The sequence below is a fragment of the Berghia stephanieae genome, chromosome 2, assembly GCF_034508935.2.
Source record: "Berghia stephanieae isolate SIO BIC M18660-M18661 chromosome 2, UCSD_Bste_1.3, whole genome shotgun sequence".
NCBI classification, from domain to species: domain Eukaryota; kingdom Metazoa; phylum Mollusca; class Gastropoda; order Nudibranchia; family Aeolidiidae; genus Berghia; species Berghia stephanieae.
Genome location: NC_088361.1, coordinates 128,631,719 through 128,646,764, shown reverse-complemented (window position 1 = coordinate 128,646,764; position 15,046 = coordinate 128,631,719). Strand labels below are relative to the sequence as shown.

The 15,046-nt window shown below is 34.7% G+C and overlaps 2 protein-coding genes across 6 annotated transcripts in view; both read right to left on the bottom strand.

Annotated features, from left to right (window-relative positions):
• Window positions 1–4,351, bottom strand: part of LOC144966599 (zinc finger CCCH domain-containing protein 10-like) — a 118,069-nt gene extending 113,718 nt beyond the window's left edge. For all 5 annotated transcript variants that reach the window (XM_078903294.1, XM_078903298.1, XM_078903299.1 and 2 more), the window contains exon 1: window positions 4,069–4,351. The gene's annotated coding sequence lies outside the window, so the exon portion shown is untranslated. The remainder of the gene's footprint in view (window positions 1–4,068) is intronic.
• A 1,114-nt stretch (window positions 4,352–5,465) lies between these two features.
• Window positions 5,466–12,296, bottom strand: LOC144966598 (uncharacterized). Its single transcript, XM_078903293.1, has 4 exons — window positions 11,940–12,296; window positions 11,033–11,175; window positions 8,581–8,685; window positions 5,466–5,858 (listed from the first exon to the last, which is right to left on the bottom strand). Exons 2-4 carry the CDS (start codon window positions 11,106–11,108, stop codon window positions 5,500–5,502), a joined length of 540 nt encoding a protein of 179 aa, XP_078759419.1. The 5' UTR covers window positions 11,109–11,175; window positions 11,940–12,296; the 3' UTR covers window positions 5,466–5,499.
• Between the last annotated feature and the right edge of the window lie 2,750 nt (window positions 12,297–15,046).

The following is a 15,046-nucleotide window of genomic DNA, read 5'->3' as shown; positions in this document are numbered from 1 at the left end:
TGAAGGTACTGCCTATCCTTACTCTTTGAAACTATTTATTGTGCATATTTCATGTAAAAACCAAAAACTGATGATGAGAATTTGAAGAAAGTAATAAAATGGGTCAGCTATATTCTTGTTTAATATAATATTTAAAAGCAATTTGCCAGACTATTTGGGATGGAGATAATTCAGAAAATGGATTTAAGAGGTCAACAATGGAGGTAAGGATCACAAATTTCAAAACTTGGAAGCTTTAGCTTTGCTTTTAGTTTTATCTTATTTCTTCGGATAAGCTCAATGTGTATACAATGAAAAAAAACGACTTCAGGAAAATTAACAGTTGTGTACCAGGGCAAAACACAGCACAGCTGTCACTATTAACCAAACTAACTTTAAAATATATATTTTGCACTTCTACACAACGACCCTGCTGTTATATGAGACAAGTGATGAGACAATAACGCACACACTGATTTATGTTTGGAAATTATTTTTTGGTTCTTTCTTTTTTCACATAATCATGGGTCAAGGAAGCTCAGTTGGTAGAATCATCGATCTTCAAGCAAAGAAGCAGTATTCAAATTCAGCCATGGGTATTTCCACCCTGTTAAGATGATTGGTAGATGGGTCGATCAGCTCTGATGAAAAGTTATTTTTGAAAGACTAGCGTCCTGTTCAAGGGTAGAAAAGACAATCATTACCTTCCATTTAACACTGCCATAACCTTCAGTTACATGGCTCTACAATGACCATATGATAAAATCAAAAGGATGAAAACCATTGTTTAGATCACTTTGGACAGAATGCTTTCTAGTCTATTGTAACTTTCTGCCAGACTTAATAGACCCAGCTATCCAATCATGGCTGGGTAGGCAGAGGGGTCTGAAAAAGCCAGACTCCATTGAATCTCAAAAAGAGTGTATATACGCAAGAGAGCTGAAGGAAGTCTTTCCACAAGCTCCTAGCAGTGACGGGCAAAAGTCCCATTGGAAATACAAAAAGAATCCCCCTCCCTCACGAACCCCCATCCTTTATATTGATAAAAATAATATAACAATAAATAATTTTAGACCTAAATAAAATTAAGGCTGTCATTATTCCCAGACGCCTGTCTGGGGATAATGAAAATTCGTTATCCCCAGACAGGTGTCTGGGGATAACCAGTTTTTGTTATCCCCAGACAGGTGTCTGGGGATAACGAAAATTGGTTATCCCCAGACGCATGTAGCAAGTGGGCAGAAAGATTTTATGCAAAATGCCAAACTAGGCGTGAAAAATACCAAATATTCTGGAAAAAATACTAGTGGTTGTGTACCAAAACAGTTAATATATCAAGTGACATTTAACACAAGATGAAAGTAAATAGTGATCAAATGTCAAATCCAGCTCTTTAAAAAAAATTATTTTAAAGCAAGTGGATCAATGAAATTTCTTTTGCTACTTTGATCTGAAAACGTCAAACTGGCAATTCGACTTTTTATTTTCAACCAGGAAGAAAGTTGTTAATCATCAAATCTGTTCATAGTCCACCAACCATTTAAATTTTCAATACCTACCTACCTGTTAACTTTATTGATCATCTCTTGTTTCTATAATTTGCTCATTCTGGCCACAATTTTGGGGATGACCGGGAATTATTTTTTTATTTCGCGGACGAATTCCTAGGCCATGGTGTAGTTCGCCCCAAAGCCCAAAACCGACACCTGTTATTTTCCTGTCTTCTTCGCACAAGACAATACAATTTAGTATCACACGTCCACAAAACCAGATCCAACAACATATTTTTATTCGAATCAGAGATGAAAATAACTACCAAAACAAGGAAGCAAAAATGGTGGAAATATGTTTAGCTCATATATGAATTTATGATATACCGATAGCGGTGTGGATAGACAGCTCAGTGGGTTAGGCCACCTTTCATTTTACTCCTTTTAGCTGCACAGATTCGAGCCAGTCGCGACCCCCCCCCCCCCCCCCCCCCCCCCCACTCACTTTTTTTATTTTTTACTTTTTCTTTCTTTCTTCCCAAGTGATGTTCATTGTTTTCACTTTTGTTCCGAGTTCCGAGCAAGAGTTTTTTAATCAGGTGAATTTTTTATTTCTCCGATAATATTATTTCATTATTTAATTTGCTCTAGATCTATTATTGTTTTTTTTTTTGTTTGGTCAAATGATAATAATAATAATAATAATAATAATAATAATAATAATAATAATAATAATAATAATATAAAAATTGTTATTATTATTACTATTACCATCATAATCATTATTATAGTATTATCATAATATTATTTTTATTATTAATACTCTTATTATCATACTATTACTATTATTATTTTTTTATATATTATTATTATTATTATTATTATTATTATTATTATTATTATTATTATTATTATTATTACTATTATCATTATATTTTATATTATTATTATTTTATTATTATTATTATTATTATTATTATTATTATTATTATTATTACTATTATCATTATAATTGTTATTATTATTATTATTATTATTATTATTATTATTATTATTATTATTATTATTATTATTATTATTATTATTCCCTGCTCCGAGGGAAATCTCTCTTTTTCTTTTTTTTATATTTTGACCTAAACCTTAGAGTTTTTTGTTTGCTAAACCTTTATGTAAATGTTCCGTTTCTGAGCATGAATTTCTTAAATTGTTTTTATTTTTAAAACAATTATTGTTTTTTTTTTATCCTCTATCTGACCATTTGGTCGCTCTCTGAATACTTCTGTTTGTTTGCTTTATAATAATTTATTCATTTTAGACACTATTTGAGATCGGAGTGGGGACGAATATATTTGCTAGAAACTAGAAAAAAAAACAAGAGAGAGAGAGAGAGAGAGAGAGAGAGAGAGAGAGAGAGAGAGAGAGAGAGAGAGAGAGAGAGAGAGAGAGAGAGACAGTTTAATTTAAAAAAAAGAGGTGGTGGGAGGATGGATGGGACATTTATCCTTTCAACGTTCTGTAAAAAGAAGACAGAATCTTAAAAAAAACCCAAAAAAAACAAGTGACGTTACCAGGATTCGAACCCACAACGTCGATTCTGGTCAAACTTCCAGGGCAGATGACTAAACCATTCGGCTATGACACCCACGTCGAAGTCGACGCATATTGTGTATATGTAGTAACCACTGATTTTAATGTTGGTTAATTTTATGTTTTTATTGATATTTTATTAACTTTCCTTATTTCTATGTGCATTTGGAAATGTGGATAATTGTTTAAAAGAGCGGAGTTTCAATTATGCGTCTGGGGATAATGAAAATTCGTTATCCCCAGATAGGTGTCTAGGGATAACCAATTTTTGTTATCCCCAGACAGGTGTCTGGGGATAATCACAGCGTAAAATTAAGTAGCAAAGCGAAGCCAGTGCTAGAGACTGCAGAAAAACAGCTGAGCTGAATGCTTTAACAACTGAGCTACCCAGTCTAAATCAAAATAAAATAATATCTAAAAAGAATAATGACTCGTAAAAATATGAAAGAGGAGCATACATTCATTGACACATTCTCAATGAATGGCCATGAGACAAGAGACAGTCAGTAGTCAGTGATTAACACAACAAATAAAGTTGGTACTCAAATTATTCAAACTAGCTACACAGTCTGATAGTCATCACTTGACCAGAAAATGGGCAGATAATGAAATGCTTGTTTAAAGATTGTTTCGAATTGGAATTGGAAACTTTTATTTTGATTCAAATTGTGATGCAGGCTATCGAGTTGTCTAGAAATATTATCATTATATTTATAAACAACTTGCGACTCTGTCAGGAGGCGTTAAACATGTATAAAACAAAACGCGAGAATGACACTAAAACTGAATTTCAGGTCGGTGTCATTCATTTCATACATTGTCATTGTTGATTGGACTACTGAACTTGAGGCACTTTGTTGTGATCTTGTCCAGTGTCTGTGTGTGACTGTGGTGGTGTGCAGTAGTTACGGCTACGGTCTAAAATTATAGGTGAATTTTTTGAAACTGCCAATACATATTATAAGGTTTGAAGTTGAAGTGGAGAGGAGAAACAGTAAATACTTATACTTACCGTTATGTTTTCGGCTCTTCTGAGTCAAGTCAAGTAGCGGTCCAGCAGAAGTAAACAGTAAACAACGGAGATAGACGGAAGGGGAAAGTGGTACACAGAAAATAAAAATTTTTGTCCACTTTACTTTATTTATGTTTGGCAACGGAACAAAGATAATGTAATTTCATTAACTGGAAATCAACGTCCATAATTTCGTACATTATTTGATATATACCGGTGCGCAATTCGTCGTGTTGTGACTGAAATAGAGGCTTAATTTTATCATCTCAAGGGAAAGCCAAGGATTGAGAGCCTACTAAGTGGAAGCAGACGAAATAAAGACAGATTCTAAGAGCGGCAACTGAGATAATCAATTTTACATTTAAAAAGCCTCTGAGTTATACCCCCTATGAATGGATATTTGCAGTCACAACCCACTTTTTCTGTTGTCAATAATAATAATAATAATAATAATAATAATAATAATAATAATAATAATAATAATAATAATAATAATAATAATAATAATAATAATAATAATAGGGGCCGACGTGCACTTATTTGCAAGTCTGATAACCCAATTCCTTATGGGCTCATTGTTGTAATGTAATCTCAAATAATGGCGCAAAATTTTGTCCATTACAACAATGTTAAACTGATCCATATGTATCGATTATTATTTTTTTCTTAATGCGTTGTGGTCAAAATCGTCCGTATGTTGATTGTTCTCATCTGATTTATTTATCTATTTAATCAATTACTTATTTATTCATTTGAAAAACAATTGCCAACGAACGCAGAATTATTGGCAGTCTAAAAATTATTGATATTGATATACGAGTAACTTGCGAACCTTTTTGAAAACTAAGGGTAATTCTTTCATCTGTTGACTCAAATGATTTTTAAAATAAAATCTGCTAGGGCACAATGATGATACCCATAATGATAGGTCATTTGACGTTGGGAATAGCCCTGTTACCAGATTCATTTGCGTGCACTTACAGCCGATGTTACAGGGCCGATTTGGATCGTTGATGACTCAAAAGATTTGTCTCGATCTATGTTAATTTCCACAATACAGTAGTCTAATAATTAGATTAGATGGTGCCTGTAATAGCCTTTATTTGTCCACAAACATTGCGGACTCTCCGCTGGTAGTAGTAGTAGTAGTAGTAGTAGTAGTAGTAGTAGTAGTAGTAGTAGTAGTAGTAGTAGTAGTAGTAGTAGTAGTAGTAGTAGTAGTAGTAGTAGTAGTGGCAATAATGATAACGATAATGATAATAAAACATTTGTCCTCCAGGTGTTAGTGTAATGAAATGCCTTATGTACTCGGCATCTCCCTCCAACCCTGGCTTGCAGAATGAGTTTGACCCTGTGGCTTTTGTAAGTGATATAACATATGAAAGAAAACAAACATATACAAGATGGCATTTTAGATTTATTTCATCATCCCTAAAAGAGTGGCTCAAACACAATGGTTATGTTGAAAAGCGTCAAAGCGAAAACAAGTCCAATATAGAGTACAGAGAAATATTTGACCATCCCGATGAGAGCAGATAAGGCCTCTTCGACGGTAAGATTGAAGGAGCTAGCCGAGCTCAAGCTACAACTGGAAATGGTTTCTTCGTTCTGATATGTCTCCGTTTGCTCCAATCCATCAGTGAACCCAAAGGAAAGGTCTCTCTCCTCCCTTACCTCCGAGTCATAAACGTTGTTTTCGTGACCGTCAACTTGAGCGTCATCCACAATAGCTTTAGTGTCGCAGACAGAAGACACCACGTTTGTTTCTGTCTTGTCTTCGAAAGTAGTTTCTGTGGTTGAAAATGAATATAATTACGGCAGTAGACATAACGAACATTTATTGATCGGGTTTCTCCGGTTTCATCATAATCTACATAATGTTTCATTTATTCCCTTATAGACTATGCCATATCGGCATGGGGAACGTGCTCACAGGCTCAATTTCAAAAGGTTGAAAAAATCCAAAACCAATGCCTACGCGTGATCACTGGAGCAATGAAAACAACACCAATTCACAAGATGGAAACCCACACAGGAATAAAACCTCTCAAAGAACAACGAAATTTAAAAATAGTGACACAATTCTCAAAGATAAAATTCATGGAATCCCAACCACTGCATCCAAGTACAATGGAAAAGAAAGAGAATCGACTCAAAGGGAAAACTTCATCGCCTTGGGACAAAAACTAGAGAGCGAATATAAAGTGACACCAAAGGAAGATATTGCCCAAATCAATGTCCCAAATCTCAAACCACCACCGTGGAAAAAGAAACAAAAATCCATAACCATCAACAAGAAAAACATTCGAAGCAATAATGACAATGCTCAAACCCTAAAGATGATCGATAAAAAATACCCAATGACCAACTGGATAAGAGTTTATACAGATGGCTCAGTTTCCGGCCCCCTCATGAATGGAGGTGCTGGTGCACTCATACACTGGACAGATAAAACAGAAACAAAAATATCTGTATCAGGGGGTTCAATGTGCACAAGTACTAAAACTGAAGAAAAAGCCATCCTCAATGCAACAAAAGAACTATCCAGAGATCACAGAATATACGGGAAAAATGTGGTTTACTTGACAGACTCTGATGATGCTCTCCGGTCTATTGAAAATTACCAGGACTCTGAAGCCGCACACACTGTGGAGGCCCTTGAGGGCTTATCTGATAAAACAGGAAAAATTGTGCTGCAGTGGATTCCAAGTCATGTAGGTATATATGGAAATGAAATTGCCGATCAACTGGCCAAAGAAGGAGCCCAGAAGGAACAACCGAAGTCGTCAATCACTTACCATCAGCAAAAGAAAATAATAAAGCTAAAAATAGACAAAGAAAGGAATGACACACACCTAGAACACAACAAGCAGGATCCAATCCATGCCATTCAGCGAAGTAGCCAAGTCACTCTATTCCGCCTCCGAACAGGACACAATAGACTAAGAGGACATATGTTTACAAAGCTAGGTATTGGAACAACCCCTTATTGCCCATGTGGAACCGACCATGAAACCACTTTACATGTGCTTATGGATTGCCCGTTATACAACGTGCAACGTTCGAACCACTGGGTCACCCCTACAACACTCAACACAAAGCTCTATGGTGAGGCTGAGGACCTAAAGCGGACCACAGACTTCATAGCAGATATCGGACTGCAGCCATAGATGTCCATCAGAGGAACGAAGAAGAAGAAGAAGATTCCCTTTGCAGGTCGCGTGAAAATTTATTTTCGTTTCACACCGTGCAGAATGGTAAGCGTGCTTTGCTACTAACAATCTGCAGCACAATTGGGTTCATATTAAAGAAGGAACGAAATTAACGTCATTCATCTCTTTACTATTTTTAGACAGCTATTTTCGTACAGTTAGTTCTCACTAAATTACATCAACCAGACTATAAACGTTCAAGGTAGCACACAGTATTGTGTGTTGATAGTTATATCCGGCAAACGGATGTTGTTGATATATTACCTCAACGAATAGCATCAATAAGAGATGAACTGGCAGTTACTGAATCCATTCTTTCTAATGGTCTAAAACTTACAGACGCTCACAAAGCTGTTTGACATTATATGACAAGGCATACTAAACATTACCATACATAATACTATACATTGCGACTCATCCATTTCGCTAGATTTATTTATTGGAAACGTTCATAAATTTTATATTTCTTACCAACGTAATTAAAACCTCCCAACAATTAGCATCTTGGCGAGCCGTGTAAATAAACAATTCACAAATGTAATACAGTAGTTATTAGACAAATTATGAGTAAAATCTCTTTAATGTTATTCGTCTACTTTAATGATGTAATGTTAATGACGTAAACAATGATTTATTATCAACTCCTATGTGTTTTGTTTTTGGTCATAGATTTGTATCAAGACGAGATAGTCAACGCATATCGTTTTTAATTGAAAATATAAGAAATATATAGAGATATAATATAGCAATTGCTATAAAAGTAAAAGGAACGAAGTTGACGTAACACTTTGTTATTGTTTTTAGACCATAAACGTTTACGGTCGCACATAGTTTTGTTTGTTGGTACATTATATCCGGCTGGCGGATGTTGTATTTTAGCTAAACGCATGACATCACACAGCTCTTTGGTATTGTTTTTAGACAGCCATTTTGATGATCAGTTCTCACTAAATTATGGCAATCAGACTATAATATATATATATATATATATATATAATATATATATATATATATATATATATATAAATTGTCACTCACATTATATGGCCAAGACGTTCGTTAAGACGTGGATGTGGACGACGAAAGCCACAGAAACGAACGTTTTGGCCATAGAATGTGAGTGACAACTTATATTTTATATTAGCTCTAACCATCATTATCGAGCACTTTCGTACCTACGAGTACCCACCAACACTCATATAATATAATATATATATAATATATATATATATATATATATATATATATATATATATATATATATATATATATCCGAATACTTAGACATCTGTTTACTCACCTAAGGTTGGGTATGAACCTGAGCAATCTCCGCCACCCCTTCTCTTCAATGATTGGGACGCATCAGTTAAAGTATTGGAGGAAACCCTTTGGGCTGACAATGTTTCTGGAAAGAAAGTAAAAATAGCACAATATCCGCTTTTCAAGATGTGTCGACACCTTACCAACAGAACACTGGGAACGTAGACTAGCCTGTTACCGGTATGTAATCATTTTACATCTGAGTACGGTGAGAGAATGTGAGTAAAGAGCCTTTTCTAAGGATTGAACTGCGGCGACGCCTAGTGAGGGATTCGTACCAGGGAGAACCAGGGAGCTTCCAGCCCGAAGGCGAGAACATACCATAAGACCACAGAGCCGCACCATATAAATGAATATGAAATCTGTCTCATTTTAACTCACTCAACCCTAACACCGACTATATCCGTAGTTTACCAGGGTTACTTTTATCCCATGCCTATTTATTGCATTTTTCTGAGACAAATTATAGGCGTAGTATCAAAGCTAATGTTTTTAGTTTTTACATGTTAATGGTAATTGAATAAAACTATATATGCACATTCTCATTTTTAATCATTTTTTTCCAAGTTTGTGAAAGTAGCAAAAATCTCTAGGATTGAGTGAGTTAAAACGCTCTAATCTGATCTCGGATATCTCAATCAGGCCAATTTTCATACCATCTTCGTATGAACCTTAAACTATTTATGCATACCTTGCGGCTATGTGGTCTAATGGTATGTCACTCGTCTTCGGATCTGGAGGTTCAGAGTTTGAGTCCCGCTTTGAGCGGCGCATATTTAACTCCTTGGAAATGGGTCTTAACGCACATTCTCTCCCCATACTCAGATGTACAATGAGTAACTGGCCGTTAACAGCGTTGTCTCTGTCCGAAAAAAAAAGTAGTATCGGTTTACAGGCGTCTCTTTCTAAGCATTACGTGTTGCTGTTGTCTAGGGACCCATTGGAAGCGTTTTGAACACTTTTAGTGGATGCTGGCGTTTTTACCGTATATAAATATTTTGTCATAAAACACATTATTCAATTGCAATTAATATTTTAAACATCATTGTTAAGAATAATAACTCAACGTGAGAAAAGAACACGTCTTTTTTTCTTCTTTTTCTAATTGGTTATAAAAGTACAATTCCAATAAAGTACTTTCCACCATATCTAACTCACCCAGCTACACAACCACTGCTGGATGGATATAAGAGCAATATGTGGAGTGGGGGGTGGGTTCTTGACTGAATTCGAAACCTATGTGTCCCTTTGTCTATGAAATGAAGCGAGTGCTCTACCATTGTATCTATCAGCAATATGAAGTCCAATAACTCACCAAAACAAGCAACAATCTATCTATCTATCTATCTATCTATCTATCTATCTATCTATCTATCTATCTATCTATCTATCTATCTATCTATCTATCTATCTATCTATCTATATCATCTATCTATTGAATCGTGTTGGGTACAAAAGTACGAATGTTCGACATTAGCAATGGAGCGAATTATATTTAATATTACACAATGTTGAGACATTGTGGTAATATTAAAATATATCTACATCTCTATCTATCTATCTATCTATCTACTATATCTATCTACTATTATCTACTACTATCTATATTCTATCATCTAATCTATCTACTATCTATCATCTATCTATCTACACTATCACTCTATCTATCTATGCTATCAACTATCTTCTATCTTCTATCTACTACTCTATCTATCTATCTATCTCTATCTATCTATCATCATCTATCTACTATCTATCTATCTATCTACTATCTATCTATCTACTCACTTCACTATCATCTATCTATCTATCTATCTATCTATCTATCTATCTATCTATCTATCTATCTATCTATCTATCTATCTATCTATCTATCTATCTATCTATCTATCTATCTATATTAGTTGATGTTGTTAATCGGTGAAACTTGTTTAAAATTTCTGTAAATCCGAATGCCGTCATGTGATCAAGTGAATTATATCACTATGAATGCCACGATTTGCTGAAAGATGCCAATCTGACAGTTCCTAGCAACCCCCCCCCCCCCTTGCTCAGGAATTTCTCTACTTGATGGACACCCCCCCCCTTTTTTTTTTCTTCCACGCAACCACATTCCAACACACACACACACACACACACACACACACACACACATGTATAGATAGTTCGAAGATGACGTCACTCAGGTCTTTGTTATTGTTTTTTTGCCATCCACGTTTATGAGTAATGCTCACTGAACATATATATATATATATATATATATATATATATATATATATATAAAATATATTATACTCATAAATAAATAAATTAATTATATTTTATATATATATATATATATATATAATATATATTTTTTTTTTTTTAAATTTTTTTAAAAAATTAATTAATTAATTAATTAATTTTTTTTTCAAATTGGTTAAATGCCATACCTACTATATGTCCTTTTCTATCTTGGTGGCGTCTAGCATAGTAAACATCCACTTGAAAACGAGGCACGGAATCCATAACTGCCTTGCACCGATGAGAAATTGATAACGACGACTGAGATGCTTTTGAATATAGGTTGTACCAGCTGGAATGTTATGCACAAAGGAAATAATTCATTTTTCCTTTATATATACTTAATTTGACTCATCACATTAATCCGGTATTATGTTGGGATGAATAAAAATGGGATGACAGCAATCATAATAATATTTGAAAAAGTCATGTTAAAGTTGCATAAATGATGAAAAATTTGAACTCTTGCATTTCGCATTTTACAACACTGCAATATTCATTATTCTCAATAAAACAAATAAATCTAACCCAGGGTTTTATTTTATATATTAATTTAACTATTTTTTAAAACTATAAAATTAAATATTAGCAGCTTATTTGCACCCAGCATATTAATGTTTAGATGTGGTAAGTCATGTAAAAAAGGAACCTGTGGATATCAAGGCGTGAACGATTATTTTAGGAAGGCAATTTTTTCACCGTAACAAGTGAAACAATTACACAGCATTTTTTTTTTCACGTCGTAAACGACAACCGTCTCAGCTAATTGTTTTTAAAATAATAAAAATCATACCAGTTATAAAAATGAAACTTGTCTTAAATAGTAATATTTATTGAGCATTGCAACTAATTGAAAGTACACAATGGTTAAAAGATTAAGTAATATTATAATATAAGTGCTGTGAAACTGTGAAACTACGGAAGTATCCCATATCTGAATCTTGAGCCTTTAAAGATGTTTTCAGGTAATTTTTGTTTGTTTGTTGTTTATTGTTTGTTGTATTTGTTTTTAATGGAGAAAATAATTCCATCTCAGGTAAACACACGAGGACTTACCTCAGACCTAGGTACTGTATATGAAATTACCAATAAAGACTTCAGACTTTTTTTTTGGTCTAAAAATTAAAATGCGATGAATTTGCTAGCACATCATGGTCAAATGTTACCAATCAAAAGGGACAACCAGATGACGACCATAATCACTTCATATTCCCTTGTCCTTGGGGCATCCATCACATTTCTGAGAAAGTTCCTTATTCTTCCTAATGCTCTGAAATGGTGCAATTTTTGGGTGGTCTTTTTTTTTCAATCTTTACGACAATATTTTATCTTTTTTTTTTTTTTTTACCCTCTCCAGGTATTTATTAAAGGTGATATCATGACCATTGTTTATGACTTCCGTTCATTTGATGTGTTGAATAATAAGTGTGATAACGGCGTTTGGGAATATCCCCGCCTGATTCAGACACCCATGCCCACACATTCACGCGCGCATAGATAGATAGATAGATAGATAGATAGATAGATAGATAGATAGATAGATAGATAGATAGATAGATAGATAGATAGATAGATAGATAGATAGATAGATAGATAGATAGATAGATAGATAGATAGATAGATAGATAGATAGATAGATAGATAGATAGATAGATAGATAGATAGATAGATAGATAGATAGATAGATAGATAGATAGATAGATAGATAGATAGATAGATAGATAGATAGATAGATGATGGTGATGACGACGGTGGTGGTAGGGCTTAATGAATGGTTATGATGCTATTGTGTTTTGCGTTATAGTGAATAGAGCAAGGACCAGGGATAGGAGAGGAAATAACACCGAATTCTATCCTCAGTTCCAGGTTCTAAAATTCACAAACAACAGGACAATCACACACATTCAAATTAGACAATACATAACACCACACTAGAAGAAGTGAGCAAGGCGAAATATCTAGTAGTAACAATAACTAACACACTAACTCGGAAAGATCATGTTTCAGACACATACAACAACATGCAAAAAAGCAAATTTTACTTTTGGCTTCCTCAGAGGAAACTCATAAGACAGCAGGAGGGAAATAACATAAAGGTGATACAAAGCCTTGGTTAGACCTACACTAGAATATAGCAGCTCTGTCTGGGACCTTCACTGTAAATCAGAAATCCAAAATCCAAGAAATCCAACGAATACAAAACAGAGCAGTGAAATTTAAAAATCAACACAAGAAAGAAATTACCAGTGTTCTATTATAGTATTTTTCGATTTTACATTGCCGTATTGATACATTTTTCCTGACATTCAAAGTTGTGTAAAATTGTCTGTGAATGATACAATGCAAGCTATATGAGATTCTGTAATTATAAACTATTGTATAAGGCATTTAAAGGATAATTCCTATTAAGCCTTTAGTAAAGTAAGATAAGATAAGATAAGAAAGAATCCCCCCCCCCCCCCCCAATAAAAAAATTAAAGCAAAAAAAACAAAAAACAAAAAAACAAAAAAACAAAAAAAACAAAAACAAACAAAAACAACAAAAACAAACAAACAAAACAAACAACAACAACAGCAAAAAACAAACAAACAAAACACAACATAAAACGAAGACAAAACTGACGAGACTTGAATCGCTACAACAGAGAAGAAAAGGTGACGAATTTATAGTGCTGGGTCGAGTTTGAAACTATCAAATCGAGCGGGTTTTCGATCGAGTCATCTAAAATCGAGCGGGTTTCGGGCGGGTTTCGAGTCAGTGACGTCATCAAGCAGTGATTCGTTTGAAAAAAAAACACGAGCAACTCGTTTTGCCACAGGAAACTTCACATACCCCTCCCTCTCTTATGTCTGTGGCTGGCTTGACTGCAGCTGGTTATGATAGGGGCTGCCAGATGGCCAAGTTCAAAATTGGTTACTAAGAAACGCTTTTCTATTATTATTCATTTTTAAAAAAAATCTTTTATTTAAAAAAAATGAAAAGATAAGTTTATCCAACTGTAGTCGATTGTTTTGTTAATCAAAACCAATGAGTTTTTCAAGGGAGTCAGAATGCTTGTGGTGTTTGGCTATTTGGGGTCTATTTGACTACTTGGGCAAGAAGAAATCTGGCTGTCTGGCAGCCTTGATTATGATCGTTCGTCGCATCACACACACATACACACACACACACACACACACACACACACACACACACACCATCAAACAGTTGTCGATGGTGAAGGGTTGAGACCCCCCCCCCCCCCCCCCACCACCATCATCCCGCTGTCACCTCAACATTTCATATTTATGTCGCGCCAAAAGTTGTCGGCCGCCCCCACCTCCCATAATTTGTCACTGGTCGTCATCGCCTCTTGTGTGTGCGGGAAAGGTCGTGCCTTTCATTTCATTATTTAAAAAATAAATGAACAAGAATGGTGTGTTTTTATTAGGTAGGTAGATAATAATAATATTTAGCAGGTTCCACACCCAGACACACACGGATTGCCCGGACACGATGATAACGATGCCGACGACAATGGATGACGATGATGATGATGATGATGATTATCGTGTTTCTGTTTAAAAAATGAAATACTTTAGCAGGTTCCACCCCACCCCCAACACGGATAGACCGGACCCGAAGATGATGATTGTGGTTTTGCTGGCTGTTACGGCTGTGATGAGGATGATGATAATGATGATGATGATGACGATGGCGCAGATGGTGATTATTTGTTCGGTCGCTCAGTGGTACGGTGTCTCTTGTCAGAAAATCAAGCCTTGTCAATGGCCGGATGAGTGACAGTGATTGTTGAAAATTGTGATCCAGACGTTAAGTCCGTGTGTAAGACACTTGACTCAGGTGTGAATGTATTCTTATCTTATAAGCAATGACGGGTATTGTAAAGAGCTTTAATACAAAAAGACTCCAAACAGCGATCGGTACCTTTTTTGTTTGTTTGTTTGTTGCTTTAGGTCTCTTCCAACACAATTGAGGTTATATGAGAGACCGCTGAAACAAAAAAACAAGCAATCTAACAAAAATAGTACAAATGTAAATCAAAATCATAACCTAAAGATATCATAAGCTAAATTATAAATAACCAAGAACAAACAGGCAGAAGATTTACAGAAAAAAAATATCCCCTGTCAAAAATACAATCACAAACCAAAGAAGCAGG